The sequence below is a fragment of the Mobula hypostoma genome, chromosome 5 (assembly GCF_963921235.1).
Source record: "Mobula hypostoma chromosome 5, sMobHyp1.1, whole genome shotgun sequence".
NCBI classification, from domain to species: domain Eukaryota; kingdom Metazoa; phylum Chordata; class Chondrichthyes; order Myliobatiformes; family Myliobatidae; genus Mobula; species Mobula hypostoma.
Genome location: NC_086101.1, coordinates 134883538 through 134905258, shown reverse-complemented (window position 1 = coordinate 134905258; position 21721 = coordinate 134883538). Strand labels below are relative to the sequence as shown.

Here is a 21721-nt window from a genome sequence, read left to right as displayed (position 1 = left end):
TATACTTCCCTTAATTGCAGAACTCTGCAGAGAGTGGTGCGGACAGCCCAGCGCATCTGTGGACATGAACTTCCCACTATTCAGGACACTTACAGTGACAGCTACAGAAAAAGGACCCGAATGATCTTTCGGGACCCGGGTTACCCCAACAGGCTCCGGGACAGCTTCCTCCAGGCCATCAGACTGATTAATTCATGCTGACACAATTGTATTTCTATGCTATATTGGCTGTTCTGTTGTACATACTATTTATTACAAATTACTGTAAATTGCACTGCTCTATTTATAAATTATTATAAATTATTATGATTGCACATTGCACATTTAGACAGAGACGTAATGTAAAGATTTTTACTCATGTATGTGAAGGATGTAAGAAATAAAGTCAATTCTATTTTCTCCCCATTTAGAAAATAGTCTATGCCAATATTCCTTCTACCAAAGTGCATGCCCATTCACTTCACTGCACTGCATTCCATCTGCCACTTCTTTGCCTATTTTCCCAGTTTTCCAAATCCATCTGAAGATTTCCTGCTTTTTCAATTCCATTGGTCTTTGTATCATCTGCAGCCTTCACCCTCGAGACATAAATTCCAGCATCTTGATTATTAATGTACAGGATGAAAAGTAGCAGACCCAACACTGACCCCTGGGGAACAACACCACTAGTCGCCTGTAGCTAACCAGAAAAACCCCTTTTACTCCCACTCTTTGCCTTCAGTGTAGCCATAGAACCTGCTAAAACTTTAAACAGCTCACCCAATTGAAATGATAGGACTTTTAAGCATTCAGTTACATGCCTTCCAACCTAGTATTGAAATCCTGTCATGGTAAGAAGATCTACAAATGCTTTAATTTGGATTTGAAATTTCGGACCTCTTTGTGTGGGTTTTTTAAATTCTATATGTATAATGGCAATAGAAAGTATCTTACAACACCATAAATCCACCACTTCCCATGCTGCTGTGAACTATTTAAATTTAGCCCAGCTTTCAACATAGATTCCAAAGCAGGCCAATTCATCAGCTAGTGATGTAACTGCATGGCTAATATCACGTGTGTTTTTAAAGTATTTTTAAAAAATGATTTTTCATGTATTTTTCCCCTTCTTAGCTCTTCCCCTCGATCTATTTATACTCCCCTTTTTATGTCTTGCCAAGGCTGTAACCTCTGCTACTCAGTGTTTTATTTTTATCTCTACAGCCTGGGGGCTCACTGTACTTGCTCAGTTGCCGTTGCAAATTTGTCTATAATGCTAAGTAGAGCAAAGCAAATAATGAAATTCCAGAACACTCATACCACCTTCTTGTTCAGGAAAAAAAGTAAATTTACAGCATTTTTAGTTTATTTTCCACAGCTCCTGTGCTGCTACTAAACTGCACACCTGAATACAGTTGCCTTGACGAAGTAAACAGACTGAGATGTATTTGACGTAGTATTTACACTATAACATATCTGCAATTTGGCCCATCTTCACAATGCTTGTGACGATGCTTCGACTTCTTCCCATTCTCCTCCATCTTGTTCATTTGGCATATCTCTTAATTCCTTTCTGACTTCCTGTTTGTATCTGTACCATTTGCCTCGGCCTTGCAATTTCTGAGTTTTGCGGTCTTATCACTGTTTGGATAAAGTTGTTTCTAAATTTTTTCCTAGATTTATTCATAAACATCTATTCTTAGTTTTATTTGACTAGAATATAAAAGCAAGGATGTAATGTTGAAGCTTTATAAAGCACTGGTGAGGCCTCACTTGGACCATTGTGAGCAGTTTTGGGCCCCTTATGTAAGAAAGGATGTACTGACATTAGAGAGGGTTCAAAGGAGGTTCACAGAAATGATTCTGGGATTGAAAGGCTTGTCATATGAGGAGCATTTGATGGCTCAAAGCCTCTGGTCACTGGAATTCAGAAGAATGAGGGGTGACCTCATTGAAACCTATTGAATGTTGAAAGGCCTCGATAGAGTGGATGTGGGGGAGTCTAAGACCAGAGGACGCAGCCTCAGGATAGAGGGGTGTCCTTATAGAACAGAGATGAGGAAGAATTTCTTTAGTCAGAGAGTGGTGAATCTGTCAACATACATAAAAACTGCTAGTGAACGCAGCAGGCCAGGCAGCATCTATAGCAAGAGGTACAGTTGATGTTTCGGGCCGAGACCCTTCGTCAGGACTAACTGAAAGAAGAGATAGTAAGAGATTTGAAAGTGGGAGGGGGAGGGATGAAGCTAAGAGCTGGAAAGTTGATTGGTAAAAGGGATATGAGAGGATCATCGGACGGGAGGTCTAGGGAGAAAGAAAGGGGGAGGAGGGAAACCCAGAAGACGGGCAAGGAGTATAGTGAGAGGGACAGAGGGAGAAAAAAGGAGAGAGAGCGAAAAAATAATAATAATAAATAATTATTTAATAATAATAGCAACACACATCAAAGTTGCTGGTGAACGCAGCAGGCCAGGCAGCATCTGTAGGAAGAGGTGCAGTCGACGTTTCAGGCCGAGACCCTTCGTCAGGACTAATAATAATAAGTTATTTATTTATTTATGTATTTGTTTCTCTGTCTATCTCTCTCAATCTCTCTCTCCCTCCCTCTCTCCCCCCCTTCCCCTCCCTCTCTCCCCCTTCCCCTCCCTCTCTCCCCCTTCCCCTCCCTCTCTCCCCTTCCCCTCCCTCTCGCCCCCTTCCCCTCCCTCTCTCTCTCCTTTTTCTCCCTCTGTCCCTCTCACTATACTCCTTGCCCATCCTCTGGGCTTCCCCCCCCCTTTCTTTCTCCCTAGGTCTCCCGTCCCATGATCCTCTCATATCCCTTTTGCCAATCAACTTTCCAGCTTTTAGCTCCCCCCCCACCCACTTTCAAATCTCGTACCATCTCTTCTTTCAGTTAGTCCTCACGAAGGGTCTCGGCCCGAAACATCGACTGTACCTCTTCCTATAGCTGCTGCCTGGCCTGCTGCATTCACCAGCAATTTTTATGTGTGTTGCTTGAAATTCCAGCATCTGCAGATTTCCTTGTGTAGAGGTGGATCTGGAATTTGTCATTACAGGTGGCTATGGAGGCCATGTCATTGGGTGTATTTAAGGTAGAGGTTGATAGATTCTTGATTAATGAGGGTATGAAGGGATACGGGAAGAAGTCAGGAGATTGGGGCTAAGGCAAAAAGGATGAGCCATGATGAAATGGTGGAGCAGATTCAATGGGCCAAATGGCCTAATTCTGCTCCTGCTGTATGGTGGTTGTATGCTCTTATTTACTACAGTACCAGAGGCAAAATAGATACTTGTCAACTTGTCAAACAAATACTTGTCAACATCTGTAGAAAAAGAAACGAATTAACGCATCAGATTGATAAACTTTTTATCCAAATCCTTCTGCACTAATACTCCCTGACCTGTTGAGAATTTACAGCCTAATTTTCTACTTCAGATTTCTTGTATATTATTTCACTGTTGTATAATTGCAGTGTAGCATTTTTATGTAATGATAGTCATGCATTATTTACAATATGTTTGGTCCACATGTTCCACAAAATAAAATTTTCCAAGTTTGCTTCTTTGTACTGTTGTAAGCACAAAGTATATGATGCTTAAACCAGTACAATTTGCTTTAGCATGTGCACAGTGAAAGTTTTATTTCTTTTGACATTCTTGTGGAGTCTGATGAACCTAACTCGAGTTGCAAGTTAATTTTTGGATATTGTAGCCAATTGTCTGGAAGGAGATGCATCTTGAGCAGGACAAAATACTTCAATGTCGATGATGCATGCTTGAGTCTTTTACGGTTCATTGTCGATATTCTCACTGTCAGTAGGCAACATCTAACTTAATAGTTAACCCAGATGCTTTGCACTTCAAAATGTGTTTGCCGTGGGTCCAACACAAGTTGAAATGTTTAATTATACATTAGACGATTTTTCAGTATTCCATTTAATTATGGAAATCCTAGAAACAATATTGATTAAGGAAGGGTAAAGGATGAAAATTCTACTCGGGCTCTTTTAGGTTACCTCTCTTACTTTTGCTTAAACCACAAATGGTTTCTTATACATTAGTTTTGGTTTCCACCATTTGACTTCCCTAATTACTGTCAGAGTAATACAGGCAGGCTACTTGTCATTTTGTTTCATCTTTACTTCATGCATCCAGGCTGCTGTTGCTGGACTTTCGGCACCCATTTGCAGGGTCGTGCATTGGTTGGTTCTGCAATGTAACATTGCAACATGTTGGCCTGGTATGTTTGATCTGAGATGGTCTGTGCTCTATGTGATTTCTCTCACTAATTCATGTGCACTATTGAGTGCAACATTGACATGAGGACCTTTTTGATAATTTTTGCGTCTTTAAGTTTTTACGTCATGTGTGAAATTGAAGTTGGCTTTTGAAACCTAAGACAGGTATGTAATATCGTTTTCCAATGACCTTTGTGAAATTGAAATTTACTTTTAATTGGCTTTATGAGCAGCTTATATTTTTTTTCTTTCCCTTCCCTGTTCCATTTTTAGAAAATGAAGAAAGAGCCTGCGAGGGTCAACAGAATGAAAAAACTGTCCGGAGCACGCTGACAGCACTAAGAAACTTCAGAGAGTTCCTCCTTTCCAAATATCCACACGAAAACCGGGAAATCCAATTTATACCATGCACAGAACTTGATGTCTACCTAGCTTCATTCTTTGTGGATGCCAGGCAGAAAGATGGTTCTGAATACGAGCCCAACAGTTTGGCCAACTATCAGTGTGGACTTGAAAGGTACTTAAAGGAATACAAATATGGGTTCAGTATAACAAGAGATAAAGAATTCAGGCGTTCCCAAGAAGCACTTAAGCAGAAGCAGCTTGAGCTGAGAGGTAAAGGCAAAGGAAACAAGCCACATAAGTCAATGAAACTAACTTTTGCCGATGAGCTCATCCTGCGCAAGAGGGGTTTGCTAAGCAGATATAACCCTGAGGGGCTGCTCAATCTTGTGTGGTTGAACAACACTAAAGCTTTTGGGCATTGTGCAGGATTCCACAGTTCCACGCTAAAGTGGGGGGATATCAGGCTGCACATAACCGAGACAGGCTTGGAGTACCTGGAGTGGGAAATCATAGACAATTCTGATGCACAAGGGAAGAGCCGGAGAGCTGGAACGGAGTGCAGAATTTACGCTACGCCGCATTCTCCACAGACATGTCCCGTGCAGGACTACAAAGAGTACGCACAAAGGCGCCCTCCAGCTATGCGCTATGAAGATGCCCCCTTCTATCTGTCAATTAAGCCGGTCTGTAATCTGGCTGCACTTTACTGGTACAATAGTCAATCCCTAGGGAAGAATAAACTGTCAAAAATGGTTAAAACTATGTGTGAAAAGGGGAATATTCCAGGGAGGAAGACCAACTTTAGTGTTTACCAGAGCTGTAGTTCTCTGTCTGAGGCACAAAGCAACCAGTTGGTGTTGATATGTAACAATCTGAGCCAGCAAGCTGCCCAGACAATGTCTGGTCTCAACAATACAGGGAATTTTATTATCTCGGGTTCTTTTGACTCTTCCTCCGATACAGCTTGACAGAAATTTGCTTTAGGATTTTAAACATTATTTTTAGTACTCTCCGTCCTCTTGCAATTTTATAGAGCCTAATCATTCTTCAGCCACCAGTAGTTATACTTTTTAAACTCGGTGTGTGAATGAATTATATCTTGCAAGTGGACAAATCAGTGATCGATTGTACAGGTAAATGATTTAGTAAAACTCTTTTTAAAAGTAAATGTGTACTGATAACGGTCTGGAATTTTTCTTCCAAGCAAGGCTGTGGACATCATAAACTGAAACCTCACTTTTGAAGTACTTTAGTTCCGTGAAGTTGTTCAAAAAGATTTGATTCTACAGGTCCACAATCCCTTATTCGAAATTCTGAAATCTGAAAAGCTCCGAAAACTGAAGTTTTTTTCGTGGAATGTGGAGCGTGTCATAACAAGGCTTGTTTGGCGCGCCAACAGCTGACGTCACTCAGGTGTGACGTGGCAGCACTAGCAGAGGCCGCCAGACGTCAGTTGTGGCTCAGCGCTCGTACTGGTTACACATGCATTTGCTGTTCGCTGATATTTTGTGTTCACTGTTGACTTTATGTTTAATTTCACTGTGAAAATGTCAAAAAGAGCTGCAGATACCTCTGTGGGTAACAATGAGGAAAAAGAGAAGGAAGCATCTATCATTATCAATAACACAGAAAGCGGAGTTATTGAGAAGCTTGATCGTGATGTGTCTGTGCGGCGTCTTACTGAAGAATATAGTGTCGGAACTACCACTGTATATGATTTAAGGAAACAGAAAGACAAGTTACTGAAGTTTTATAGTGACAGTGGTGACCATAAACTAATGAAAAAATAGGAAAACACTGCATAAGTCTTTAAAAATGCCGTCTGTCATAGTGCTGCTTCATAACTTGAGAATCCTGTTCCTGGCCCATCAGGTACCTGTAGAGTATTTAGCTTAGTTTGAACCTGTATATGTCCTAGAGTATTTACGTTCTACATTTATTCCAATAAGTCAAATAGAGCGTGGATGGGGAAAACCCGGAAGTTCTCTCTCCAGCACTCGTTTGAGCATGTACAGACCTTTTTTCTTGTCATTATTCCCTAAACAATATAGTGTAACAACTATTTACATAGCACTTCAATTGTATTAGGTATAAGTAATCTAGAGATGATTTAAAGTATATAGAAGGATGTGCGTAGGTCTGGAGCTCCCCGGGTCCTAAAGTCCACCCGCATTGAAACAGGTTAACTACCAATATAATTATCAATTTTCTGAAATCCGAAAAATTCTGAATTCCGAAATGCAACTGGCCCCAAGGATTTGGGATAAGGGATTGTGGACCTGTATTTTGAAATGTGCACCAACTTTATTCATTTCTTTAACAATGGCATCCTTTATGTCCAAATACTAAGTTTTCAAGAAAGCTTACAGAAATTATTCAGCTGCACAGATCTTAATTCACAAATTTCCGTATGGGGAAATGGGAAACAATATTTTTGAACAATCTTGCCTCTTTCCGTAGCTGCAGTATTAAAAGTTTAACCCAGTATTAACTGTGTGATGTTTTTAGCCATTTCTCATTATCAGTGTTTTAACTACTTTCCCAGCATCCCTTGTCCCCCTTTACATTCTCACCCCGTTGCTGCCCCAGTTCTTTGATCTGCAAGTGAATCGAGAGTATTATAAATTACATGTTTGCCACCTTTGAAGTCAAACTATTTTAGTAATTGAAAACAATTAGCTGACACTAAAATTCCCTCAAAGTAAATAAGTGACAAAAATATCATAAAAAGATTTACTTTTACAACATTGAAGCTTAGCAACTATACTTGAACATGTTCAGGGTTTGAGTACCTCTGTCAGTGACCTGTAGGATCCATTCATATCTTTCCATATGGACTTGCTGATCCGTGCCCATAATGTCCTACCTAGCAACATACATTAAAATGTATTTACAAGACAAAGATGTTAGTCTGGCTAAAACCTGAAACATGGTAGACTGGTATCTCACAATTTTCTTTCTGTGAAGTTTGCGGATTACTTCAAGACTCCTACCATTTCAGCCTTTTCACTTTACAGTTTTTGAGGATATTGTCTTAATATTGAGGAAAATAATTCAGTGTTCTGGTAACCATGTTGTGTTTTAAATGCATAGTTTCTTATCCATTGTTTTATATCTTTGGACTCTGCATAGCTGAAAATTGTTTGTAAAAAATCTTCTAGCAGTTTGACGAGATTTTTTTCGATTACTATTAATGTCACATATTTTGTATGTCATTATATTTATTTTAGTTTCATTTGATGGCACTTTGCAATTATAACTAGGCTTCTCATATACAAGTACTCATATTCGTTGGAGCTCCAATTTAGGAAAAACTAAGCTAAATCTGCTACGAGGTTCACTTCAGTGAAGGATTTATCGGCTATAGGTTTGTCTGATTTGATGGCATAATTCCACAAGTTTAAAAAGAAGTAGACTTTAGTGCAGGACACTGTTTTACTTACTGTAGCAATTTCTAGAGCCGCATGTGACTGTGTGTATTTAAGACATTTTGTGCAAATTAAGCCCAATTTTCCTTATTTTTTAAACCAAGTAAAAAGAGTTTTAAAATTATTGAAAATTTTTGTACCTTAATAATGCACCTATTTGTGTGTGCTCTGGTCAATAAAAGATTAAAATTTAACTTTCTCAAGAAGTAAAAGGATTTGGGGTTGTTAAATAGAGCTGTTTGTTTTGTATCAATCAAATTTATTGTTTAATGAATATGTAAAGATTACTTATAAAGGAGGCTGTTAGGTACTACTTTTTAATCAAAAACTAATATATAGAAGCTGTGCTTGGTTAATTTATCTCTTTCTGCATCTAAACACCAGAATTTAAATGGAATCCAGATGTGGAGTGAATTGCGAAACATGCCTGTAACTGTAATAGACTTCCGATTCTGCATAAATTCTTCCACAGAAGAGGTACATTGAAAGGTCAAAAGATACTCTAAGGGATAAAATAACCTGTTCTTGTTTTAGTTTAAGTTGAGGTCAACATCAAGAGGGTTCTGTATGGCTCTAGATTTTGGCCCAAGTTTGAAATTCTTTAGGATACACTAAAATCACTGCCTGAAGTGTAGTTCAGATGTTTAGATATGGATTTTTCTTTTATTGGAAGTTTTCAGATGAGCTTTTGGATACAAGCCTTCATAAATTCTTAATCTCTATATTTTAATGCATGTGCAGTTGTTCTTGATTCCTGCAACATTGAATGTTTTTACAGTGTAATGCTTCATTTCTATAGCCAACCTAAGACAGTACTTGTTAAAGAATAAGATTATTTCTCTCATCTCGTGTATGTCCCAATGGATCAAAGATCAAACAATTAAGCACATGAAAAAAGACTGTCCAATTTAGCTTGCAAGTGGCTCATTTGCACCAATTAACATGGAAGGCAGACCATTTAGATCCTGTCTTGGTTGATCCAATCTTAGTAGATAAGCAATTTACTTGAGGAACTCGATTGGACAGGCAGCATCTGTGACGAAAAATGGGCAGTCAGGCATTAAGCTTTGGGTTAGAGCCCCTTGTCCATATGAAGAGTCTCAACCCAAAATGCTGTTTGTCCGTTTCTCTTCACAGATGCTCCCTAACCCACTGAGTTCTGCTGGCATATTGTTGTTTGTTGCTGCAGCATCGGCAGTATTTTATATTAGCATAGAAGATAGTAATTCTTGGGAAACTATTAGCTCTGTGAACTTGCTCCACTGTTTGTTTAGATCATGCCTAATGAGTGCCCCAGTGCTATCTACCTGTGTTGGCTCTGGATACTTTTACCTAATCTTGGTTGTGAAAATTATATTGAGGTGCTGCAGTTGACTGGCATTCAGCAATGGTGGGGAGCAGGGTTACTGCAGTATTTGGCAGTGGTTTCCATTACAAGGTGAAAGAAAAGTTCAGTTTTGACTGCTAATCTCTCCCAGAACTCAATTTTTATCATTACAGCTCCAATAAGTAATACCACATAGTTAAGCTCCCAGGTATTAACAGCTGCCTGTGACACCTGTACCCCAGTAACAAACCAAGATGATTTATAAACCCAAAATATTTTAAGCTCAAAGCTCTACGCTTCTTTTTGGATTCCAGACCTAATCAGTTCCCCTCTACCACCACTCTGCTCCGTCTAGCGGAATTAGTCCTTACTCTTAATAATTTCTCCTTCGGCTCCTCCCACTTCCTCCAAACTAAAGGTGTAGCTATGGGCACCCGTATGGGTCCTAGCTATGCCTGCCTTTTTGTTGGGTTTGTGGAACAATCTATGTTCCGTGCCTATTCTGGTATCTGTCCCCCACTTTTCCTTCGCTACATCGACGACTGCATTGGCGCTGCTTCCTGCATGCATGCAGAACTCGTTGACTTTATTAACTTTGCCTCCAACTTTCACCCTGCCCTCAAGTTTACCTGGTCCATTTCCGACACCTCCCTCCCCTTTCTAGATCTTTCTGTCTCTGTCTCTGGAGACAGCTTATCCACTGATGTCTACTATAAGCCTACTGACTCTCACAGCTATCTGGACTATTCCTCTTCTCACCCTGTCTCTTGCAAAAACGCCATCCCCTTCTCGCAATTCCTCCGTCTCCGCCGCATCTGCTCTCAGGATGAGGCTTTTCATTCTAGGACGAGGGAGATGTCTTCCTTTTTTAAAGAAAGGGGCTTCCCTTCCTCCACTATCAACTCTGCTCTTAAACGCATCTCCTCCATTTCACGTACATCTGCTCTCACTCCATCCTCCCACCACCCCACTAGGAATAGGGTTCCCCTGGTCCTCACCTACCACCCCACCAGCCTCCGGGTCCAACATATTATTCTCCGTAACTTCCGCCACCTCCAGTGGGGTCCCACCACTAAGCACATCTTTCCCTCCCCCGTCTCTCTGCATTCCGCAGGGATCGCTCACTACGCAACTCCCTTGTCCATTCGTCCCCCCCATCCCTCCCCACTGATCTCCCTCCTGGCACTTATCCGTGTAAGCGGAACAAGTGCTACACATGCCCTTACACTTCCTCCCTTACCACCATTCAGGACCCCAAACAGTCCTTCCAGGTGAGGCATCACTTCACCTGTGAGTCGACTGGGGTGATATACTGCGTCCGGTGCTCCCAATGTGGCCTTTTATATATTAGCGAGACCCAACGCAGACTGGGAGACCACTTTGCTGAACATCTACGCTCTGTCCGCCAGAGAAAGCAGGATCTCCCAGTGGCTACACATTTTAATTCCACATCCCATTCCCATTCTGACATGTCTATCCACGGCCTCCTCTACTGTAAAGATGAAGCCATACTCAGGTTGGAGGAACAACACCTTATATTCCGTCTGGGTAGCCTCCAACCTGATGGTATGAACATCGACTTCTCTAACTTCTGCTAAGGCCCCACCTCCCCCTCGTACCCCATCTGTTACTTATTTTTATGCACACATTCTTTCTCTCACTCTCCTTTTTCTCCCTCTGTCCCTCTGAATATACCCCTTGCCCATCCTCTGGGTTCCCCCCCCCCCCACTCCTTGTCTTTCTTCCCGGACCTCCTGTCCCATGATCCTCTCGTATCCCCTTTTGCCTATCACCTGTCCAGCTCTTGGCTCTATCCCTCCCCCTCCTGTCTTCTCCTATCATTTTGGATCTCCCCCTCCCCCTCCAACTTTCAAATCCCTTACTCACTCTTCCTTCAGTTAGTCCTGACGAAGGGTCTCGGCCTGAAACGTCGACTGCATCTCTTCCTAGAGATGCTGCCTGGCCTGCTGCATTCACCAGCAACTTTGATGTGTGTTGCTTAAATTTCCAGCATCTGCAGAATTCCTGTTTGTGCCAAAATATTCTAGTGCATTTTGCAGGAGTAATTATCAAACAATTTGAAACTGTTTCAAAAAGAGACATGGATCGTCAAAGAGAGACTTGAGCATAGTGGAGGGACTGCAGAGGGAATGGGTTAATGGTTGCTTCCCTATGGGCACTCATAATATATTCCTCACCATATAACTGCAGACTCTGTCAGATGTAGTTAGCTTATAGAAATCAGCAGGGCTGAAAAAAGGCATGAGGTTGCTCTATCAGACATGCAGAAGGAGTATCTTAAGGGCTTCTACATATTTGTTAAGAGCAAAAAGATTGCAAGGGGCAAAACTGGTCCTCTGGAAGATCAGAATACTAATCTGCAGTGGCATGCAAAAGTTTGGGCACCCCTGGTCAAAATTTCTGTTACTGTGAATAGCTAAACTGATTTCCAAAAGGCGTAACGTTAAAGGTGATACATTTCTTTAATATTTTAAGCAAGACTACTTTTATATTTCCATCTTTTACAGTTTCAAAATAACAAAAAAGGAAAAGGGCCTGAAGCAAAAGTTTGGGCACCCTACATGGTCAGTACTTAGTAACACCCTCCTTTGGCAAGTATCACAGCTTGTAAACACTTTTTGTAGCCAGCTAAGTGTCTTTCAATTCATGTTTGGGGGATTTTCACCCATTCTTCCTTGCAAAAGGCTCCTAGTTCTGTGAGGTTCTTGAGCTATCTTGCATGCACTGCTCTTTGTAGGTCTATCCACAGATTTTCGATGATGTTTAAGTCGGGGGACTGTGAGGGCCATGGCAAAACCTTCAGCTTGCGCCTCTTGAGGTAGTAGACTGTGGATTTTGAGGTGTGTTTAGAATCATTGTCCTGTTGTAGAAGCCATCCTCTTTTCATTGTCAAAAAGTTCTATTCATAAAGTTCAAAGGAACATCTAAACAAGCCTGATGCATTTTGGAAACAAGTCCTGTGGACTGATGAAGTTAAAATAGAACTTCTTGGCTGCAATGAACAAAGGTATGTTTGGAGAAAAAAGGGTGCAGAATTTCATGAAAAGAACACCTCTCCAATTGTTAAGCACGGGGGTAGATCAATCATGCTTTGGGCTTGTGTTGCAGCCAGTAGGCACAGGGAACATTTCACTGGTAGAGGGAAGAATGAATTCAATTAAATACCAGCAAATTCTGGAAGCAAACATCGCACCGTCTGTAAAAAAAAAGCTGACGATGAAAAGAGGGTGGCTTCTACAACAGGATAATGATCCTAAACACACCTCAAAATCTACGATGGACTACCTCAAGAGGCGCAAGCTGAAGGTTTTGCCATGGCCCTCACAGTCCCCCGACCTAAACATCATCGAAAATCTGTGGATAGACCTCAAAAGAGCAGTGCATGCTAGCGGCCCAAGAATCTCACAGAACTAGAAGCCTTTTTCAAGAAAGAATGGGTGAAAATCCTCTGAACAAGAGCTGAAAGACTCTTAACTGGCTACAAAAAGCGTTTACAAGCTGTGATACTTGCCAAAGGGGGTGTTACTAAGTACTCACCATGCAGGGTGCCCAAACTTCTGCTTGGGGCCCCTTTTTTGTTATTTTGAAACTGTAAAAGATGGAAATAAAAAAGTAATCTTGCTTAAAATAATAAAGAAATGTGTCATCTTCAACTTTATGCCTTTTGGAAATCAGTTCATCTTTTACTCGCTTAGCTATTCACAGTAACAGAAATTTTGACCAGGGGTGTCCAAACTTTTACATGCCACTGTATGTGTGGAGCCAAAAGAGATGGGGGAGATCTTAAGTAGATTTTTTTTGCATCTGTGTTTACTCAGGAGAGTGACGTAGAGTCTATAGAAGTGGGGCAAAGCGGCAGTGAGGTCATGGAACCTATACAGATTAGAGGAGGAGGTATTTGCTGTCTTGAGGCAAATTAGGGTAAATAAATCACCAGGGCTTGACAATGTGTTCCTTCGGACCCTTTGGGAGATAAGGGTTCAAATTGCAGGGGCCCCAGCAGTCTTCATTAGCAACAGGTGAGGTACCGGAGGATGGTGGGGTAGCTAATGTTGTTCCACTGTTTAAGGAAGGTTGTAAGAATAAACCAGGAAATTATAGGCCGGTGAGCCTGTTATCAGTAGTGGGAAAGTTATTGGAAGGTATTCTAAGGGACCGACTATATGAGTACTTGGATAGACAAGGACTGATGAGGGATAGTCAGCATGGTAGGTCATGTCTAACCAGTCTTATAGGGTTTTTAGAGGAAGTCACCAGGAAAATTGATGAAGGCACGGCAGTGGATATTGTCTACATGGACTTCAGCAAGGCATTTGACAAGGTCCCACATGAGAGGTTGGTCAAGAAGGTTCAGTCGCTTGGCCTTCAAGATGAGGTGGTAAGTTGGATTTGACTTCGGCTTCATGGAAGAAGCCAGAGAGTGGTTGTAGTTGGTTGTCTCTCTGACTGGAAGCCTGTGATTATTGGTGTGCTACTGGGATCAGTGTTGTTTGTCATCTGTATCAGTTATCTGGATGATAATGTGGTTAACTGGATCTGCAAATTTGTGGATGACACCAAGATTAGGGGTGTAGTGGACAGCGAGGAAGACTATCAAAACTTGTAGCAGGATCTGGGCCAACTGGAAAAATGGGTTGAAAATGAATGATGGAATTTCAGAGACAAGTGTGAGGTGTTGCAGTTCGGTAGGATCAACCAGGGTAGGTCTTACACAGCAAGTGGTAGGGCACTGAGAGCAGTAGAATAAAGGGATCTGGGAATACAGGTCCATAATTCATTGAATGTGGCGTCACAGGCAGATGGGGTCATAAAGCTTTTAACATATTGGCCTTCATAGATCAAAGTATTGAGTACAGGAGTTGGGATGTTATGGCTGAAATTGTGTACAAAGTTGGTGAGGCCTAATTTGGAGTAATGTTTGCAGTTTTAGTCACCTACATATAGGAAAGACGTACATAAGATGGAAGTACAGAGAAAACTAACAAGAATGTTGCCAGAACTGGGGGATTTGAGTTATAAGGAAAGATTGAATAGGTTAGAACTTCATTGCCTAGAATGTAGAAGATTGATGGCAGATATGAGGGATGTAGATAGGATAAATGTAAGCAGGCTTTTTCCATTGTGGTTGGGAGGGTCAACAATTAGAGGTCATGGGGCAAGGGTGAAATGTTTAAGAAGAACATCAGTGGAAACGTCAGTCAGAGGTTGGCAAGAGTGTGGAATGAGCTGCCAGTGATGGATGCAATTTTGACTTCAACATTTAAGAGAGGTTTAGATAGGGACGTGGATGGGAGGAGTATAGAAGGCTATGGTCTGGCTGCAGGTTGATGAGACTAGGCAGTTTACATGGTTTGGCATGGAATGGAAGGGCTGAAGGGCTTGTTTCTGTGCTTTAGTTATTCGAAACCAGGGAACCTTTTCATTTGATGACTGATAACTGCCTTTAATCTGAAGATTTGTTGCTTTGAAAAATTGAGGGTTGTTTGGACACCTTTTAAAATTATACTAGGTTGCTTATACTGTTGCTCTTACCACTGGAAGAATAAATTTTTCTTATAGAAACTGAAAATGCTGGGTAAAGTAACAGGTGAGGCTGCATTTCTGGCAAGATCAAGAATGATTGATGGTTCATGAATGCTGCTTGATCTGCTTAGCATTACTAGCATCTTCTGTTTTTATTTGATTTTCAGTACCTTCAGTATTGCTTTCGATTTTTGTCATCTTCACCAGCTGGATAGGTGACTGATTGCACTCCTTGGTGTCTGTATAGCCAAATCATTATCAGGTGAATAAAGTATTTTTGTTCACCTTTCCCCTGACGCAATGAAGATAGCATACACAAACTCTAAAATATGTGCATTTCTGTATTTTAATCATTCATTTCACGAGGTGCACCTTAAAACTAAGGCTACGTCCACCCTAGACCGGATAAATCCATAACCGAAGCACTTTCTCTTTGTTTTGACCCTCTGTCCACATTGAAACGGCGTTTTCCTCCCCCGAAAACGAAGCTTTTCTAAAACACTCTCCGGAGTGTTTAAATCTGAAAATGCTGATTGGGCAGAGTAGCGTGGACGGGGTAAACGGCTATTTTTAAAACTGCTGTCATGACATGCCAGAACAGATGGTGGCGGCAGCACGGCATTTTATTGTTTTCTTGAACACAACCCCCCACGCAACCTAACAATTTCAGAACAGACGGCAGTGAGACTGAAGCCAGAAGAGTTAGAAATGTAAACACGAGGAAATCTGCAGATGCTGGAAATTCAAGCAACATACATCAAAGTTGCTGGTGAACGCAGCAGGCCAGGCAGCATCTCTAGGAAGAGGTACAGTCGACATTTCGGGCCCAGACCCTTCGTCAGGACTAACTGAAAAAAGAGCTAGTAAGAGATTTGAAAGTGGGAAGGGGAGGGATGGAGTACAAAATGATAGGAGGCCTCCTGTCCCATTTTCCTCTCATATCTCTTTTGCCAAGCAACCGTCCAGCTCTTGGCTCCATCCCTCTGTCTTCTCCTATCATTGTGGATCTCTCCCCCTCCCCCTCCCACTTTCAAATCTCTTACTAGCTCCTCTTTCAGTTAGTCCTGACGAAGGGTCTCGGCCCGAAACATCGACTGTACCTCTTCCTAGAGATGCTGCCTGGCCTGCTGCATTCACCAGCAACTTTGATGAGAGTTAGAAATGTACTTACCAAATACTTTGATCCATAACTTAATCTCCTCCTTCTCCCTCTGTCCCTCTGACTATACTCCTTGCCCATCCTCTGGGTTCCCCCCCTACTTGTCTTTCTCCCTGGACCTCCTGTCCCATGATCCTCTCATATCCTCTTTGCCAATCACCTGTCCAGCTCTTGCCTCCATCCCTCCCCCTCCTGTCTTCTCCTATCATTTTGGATCTCCCCCTCCCCTTCCCACTTTCAAATCTCTTACTAACTGTTCCTTCAGTTAGTCCTGACGAAGGGTCTCAGCCTGAAACGTCGACTGTAACTCTTCCTAGAGATGCTGCCTGGCCTGCTGCGTTCACCAGCAACTTTGATGTGTGTTGCTTGAATTTCCAGCATCTGCAGAATTCCTGTTGTTTGCGAATAAATAAGTATACTCCCTTTGCCCTGTTTTCTGTCCTTGCTTGTATGAAGGTGGTTTACCTATTTATGCAAGTACTTTTTTGACAATAGATGTGTAACAGCCTAATGTTACATTGTATGGAAATACAAGATAACACTGATGCAGACATGTTTTATACATTTAACAAGGTGCTTTATTAATGCAACAGAGTTAGTCAGTTTTTCAATGTTTGTCGTCAGCCAGGTCATACTGTCCGTGAACTCCCTGTCGGTTGCCTCCATGCACTCCAGTATTTGTTTTGTTTTAGTTTTAAGTCCTCCTGCATGAGAGCTAATAGCTGTCCATCGTTTGGCAATTTCCTTTTAAGTTTTTCTAGTCTGTAACTATACAAACGTGCACTTTCACAGCGAGATTCAACACCAAACATGTCACTTGTTTTCTGTAGATGTGTCCTGCACATGCCCAGTAGGAGGAGATTCACCCAAATACCCATTTTAATGAGGATGGAGGTATTTTCAAAAATGCTTGGTATGGATGCCTATCGTTTTTAAGTGAAACTGGCGTTTTCAAAATTATACGGTCTAGTGTGGACGTAGCCTAAGGGAGACTCAAATTTTTCATTTCCACACTATTTCTTGGTTTGAGTTTTGTCCTACTGTTGAAAGTTCATTTTTTCTTTCAAGTAAAGATTGAATTTTGTTTCAGAAAATGAAATTGTAATACTAACAGTATTTTGTCAATGAATTGTCATGGTCTTTGCCAAAAAAAAACATGTGGATCTCTATGCATTTTGTAATCAAGTGGTATTGTTGCAGTGCAGAATAAGCATGTTTTGCAGGCACTTATATTTTCATGAGTGATTTGATATTTTTTAGAGATGTTACATTTGCTGCTAATAATCGATTAATAATTTTGAAGAGTGTTTAGAGCTTTTAGTGTAGTTCCACTATTCAGTTCTTTCCATTGGCTGTTTGACTTGTTCTTGTTGGACCAAACAATAAGAATGGTGCAAAAAAAAACTATTTCTCATATCTCTTTTATAAAACCATAAGGGTGATGGGATGGGGGAAGGGAAGGTTGGTTGGAATGGAGATAAGCAAAGCTGGTTGAAAAAGGTTTAATGTAATAGATAGTGATATCTTTCTCCTAAACCTTTCTCATTTTTCCTTAGTTGATGAATAAATGTTTTAAGATGCTCCGTATTCCTCAGAATATTTATAACATGCATTTGAATTTAATTTTTCGCCTGTGTGTGTGCTGTCATTTCCTACAGACAATGTATTTAATGTTCTTCAGTATTGTTCATTCATTTTGTGGGGGTGTACAGAAGAAAGAGTTGTTTGAGTGGCATTTGCATCATGCAGTACTTGTACCCATTCAAGATGACTGAATTGATTGGTAAGCTAACGTCTTTGCTGTTTATGGGGAAAAAAATATTGCCCCCCCCCAAAAAAATTTAAAAAACACTTGCACACTACTTAAAATTAATCTGTTTTTAAAGTTATTAATAATTGTCTGTTTGATTGCTGCATGCTACTTCAGAGTTTCTCTGTGTATGTAGAAAGTGAATGATTTTCCAGATAATAAAGAAAAAATCTATGCTGTATTCTCCACTTGGGTAGGATTTGTTTTTATTTTAGTGCTGTGCTTCTGAGTTAAGAATCATGCAGTTACATATACAAAGACACCTCCTGTGCTTGTATCATGTTGTCAGAAATCTGTCATTGATGGTAATAAATTATGTATTCTGAATGTGGCTCTTTTGAAGGATCACAGTAATAAAAAATGAAATTTTATTTGACTGAGCATTGTTTTATTTAGAATTCATGAAGCAATTTATTATTTAAAGCTTGAGTTAGCTTGTAATATTTATCATCTAAAATGTTCAGCATTTTGTTTGGAGTGCCTGTGAAGTTGTCCTTCACATCTTACTCAAAGAAATTTTTTTTTCATATGTCAAACTGAAATTTCATTGTTCACATTTAAGAAATCTTGCATTTCTACACTACCTATAATAATTCATTCCAAAATATTTCCAGAGTGTTGTAGGAAATGCAGCAGGCAATTTGCACCCAGCAAAATCTCTCAAACAGTAATGTGATAATGACCCAATAATCTATTTTAGCTATGTTGTTAGAGGGATGAATATTGACCATGACACCAGGGAGTCTTAGTCAATAATAACTCATCATCTTTAGAACAGTGTCTGTAATCTTACCCACCCACAAAGCTTGTTAGGACCTTGTTAATATTTCATCCAAAAGATAGAGCGGCACTTTAAAACTTCATTGAGACACGAGCCTAGATTATGTGCCTCTGCTTGATCTGGTATATGTTTATACAACTGACTAGTTTACTAAGCAATTTGGTGGGGAGCAAAGAATCAACATATTGTTGTAGGCATTTTTTCTATATAGGTATTAGGGAACTGATGTCTTAAACTTAAGTGCACTAGTGTGATTTTATACTTGTACTGGTACTTCCACTGATACTGACAAAGTAAGGTCAGTTCAATGCTTCGCTTATACTTAATTTGCTGAATTTCACTGAGAAATACATTTAGCAAAAGACTGTTTTTCAATTTAAATTTTAAATATATTCAAGGCTGTCTAAGAGCCTTGAACAAGATGTTGCAGCAGTTATGTATAGTTTTAAAGTTCATATTGTTATTTTGAAATCCCTGTGACTCACTCCTTCTCATATCTTTCCGATTGCCTGTAGCCCAACAACTTTCACATCTCTGCCCTTTTGAGTAAATTGAATGAGAAAATGAGAAGGCAGAGATTTTAATGTGATTGCATCTTACAATCAACTGTTTGTCGAAAAGTATCATTTTCATCACAGAAAAATTAATTATACCATGTAGTGTAATGGACACACCAGAAGTCACATTGGTCAAGCAAGGAGGAATGTAACTTGCATAAATGGTCTGATACATGAGTTCAGGTAGCCAGCCACATTTTAAGAGGAGAGGACTCTTCACTGCAGTGGATTGTTAGTTTCTGTTGGAAATATTGAATTAATTATGCATATTTCAGTTTATTCACTCTGTTTTGCCTAAAAGAAAATCTTCTCTTGAACTGTTTTTATGTAATGTATGGCTTTTTTCCATAAACCAAATATAATTATTCACTAGTCAAGGATTCTGTGTCCATTTCAGAATCAGGTTTATTAGCACTATCTTATATGACATGAAATTTGTTAGTAGCAGCAAAAGTGAGCAGAGGGAGAAGAGCTCACGACCTGAACGGTGAGGGTTTTTAATGATGGATGTCACTGCCTTGTGGCACCTGATTTTCTGTATCTTCTGTGTTTGCATTTTTCAAGACAATCTTGGCTTTGGTTTTGATAGATTTTGTGATTGTGAAAGTTTACGAACCTTGGTCATGTTCTGCTTCATAGTGTTTTCTCTACCCTGTTTATTGTCATATACTGTTCCTACTTTATGGAGAGAAAGATAGGCATGTTACACTGTATTTGGAATGACTGAAATAGAATGGTAGTTAGCCCCAGCTAATCACCAGCCTGGGATTTAAGATTAGATTTTCTGATCACTCTTTAATTCTCAATGGCTGTAAAGCTGCATTTTCTTTCATGCTTGTATTTTGTCTCCTCTCTCTACGAATAGACATAGTACAGTTAGTCAAACTCTAAGTATATCTCGTTTACTGTCCCAAGTTCACTCCTGTCAACTGCTTTGTTAGTCAGCCATTCCAATATTTTAAGGCTCATTGAGAAATTGTCTTTGATAACGCTCTTGCAAAGTACTGCATTTTACTCCTTTAACTGATCGTAAAGCACCTCCTGTATTTCTTTGAGTTAAATTATAATAACCAATGAGAAGTAACTTTTGAAGGACAGTCAGAAAGCATAATTAAAATACTTGCCAATACTCAAAAATCATCCTTTAATTTCTAGGGATTCTTTTTATTCAATCTTGGCAAAAAAAATTTCAAAAGTGCTGAGGGTATTATTCTCCATTGAAGTCATTATGTAAAAATTAAATATTGATGAAATAATATTCTTAACTCTTTTCTGATGAGGAAACACTGAGAACTGAGCCACCCAGATTTATTGTGGCATCAGGACTGAGGTTTATGGCAAAAACATCCTCTAGGACTGCATTTGTCCTTGAGTTTTCTCAACACCTTTTTGAGTGGATATTGTGGGCAGCAGTGCTGGTTCTACCTTATTTGGCTGTAATATAGTGTTCATGGGTGTCATGTTGACAGGGAAATTGAGAGGGGACAATATTGACTAAATGAGGACAGTTTGAAAGGATTTGCAAAGGATGAAATTTGGTATGAATGACTGATGTGACTGGTATGTGGAAGTGATATCACGGGAGTCACTACCTAGGTTCTTGCAGACCGCTGCTACATCCCTCCAGTCAGGTCAAGTCTCATGTTTAGAAGGTTCATTGAGAAGGATGGGGGGAGCCTATTTCAGTGAGGACCTGCTGAACTCCAGGGTTTTTCTGTTGTCAAGGGGAGAGCTGCAGAGTTTTGTGGGAAATGGAGGTTATGGAGAGAGTTGGGGGCGCAAGGACATTGAGCTATGCGTCTCATGTCTCCCCCTCACCCTCACCTTCTCCCTCTGTCTTTCTTACTCTCTTGCTCTTGTGTTCTATCTTCCTCTCATACTCTGCCGTCTCCCTCTCTGTCCTCTGAACCACCCTCACCCATCTCTCTGTCTTGTCTCCACCACACCCTCTGGTGGAATTTAGAAAGAGGTACAAATCACAGAGTGGTAAGAGCACTCTAAGAACTAAAAATGTAACATTAGATTAGTTACAACAATATATATTTTCCTTTACAGCATTAAAATAGTCATTTTCATAGTCAGTAGGAACTGTGATTGACTTGACATTGTAGTTTTTAATCATAATTTCCTTTTAGTCACCAGGCAGCCTGCATAGTAGGAGAATTAAAAGTTATGGGGAAAAGGCAGGAGGGTGGAGATGAGTCCATGGTCAGATCAACCATGATGTTATTGAATGGTGGAGAAGGATTGATGGGCCAGATGGCCTACACCAGGTCCTATTTCTTGGTTCTTATATCATGTTATGGTCTAACGATACCAGAGAAATGTGAGGGGGAAGCTAATTGAAAGATCTGAAATTTGCTGCTTGCAAGAACAAATCTATTTGGTGACTAAAACAGAATTGGTTGACATTTCAGGGGAAATACTTTGTAGGAACATGGGTTGGGGGGTGCTGGAAGTGAGTGTATTGCTGTATGGGGAGACAGTCTGGTCTCAGGGCGCAATGGCCTCTTTCTGTGTCATAATTCTGTAGCTCCATGTCAAAAAATT

The 21721-nt window shown here is 40.4% G+C and overlaps 1 protein-coding gene across 7 annotated transcripts in view; it reads left to right on the top strand.

Moving 5' to 3' along the window:
• LOC134346998 (sorting nexin-30) overlaps nucleotides 1-21721 on the top strand; it is a 345667-nt gene that overhangs the window by 78127 nt on the left and 245819 nt on the right. Inside the window, exon 3 of one of the 7 annotated variants that reach the window (XM_063048946.1) lies at nucleotides 4494-5682. The exons of the other annotated variants lie outside the window; for them this stretch is intronic. Within the exon in view, the coding sequence (XP_062905016.1) occupies nucleotides 4494-5533 (1040 nt within the window). The 3' untranslated portion in view covers nucleotides 5534-5682. Of the gene's footprint in view, nucleotides 1-4493; nucleotides 5683-21721 lie in introns of those variants that run through there. 7 annotated transcript variants of the gene reach the window in all.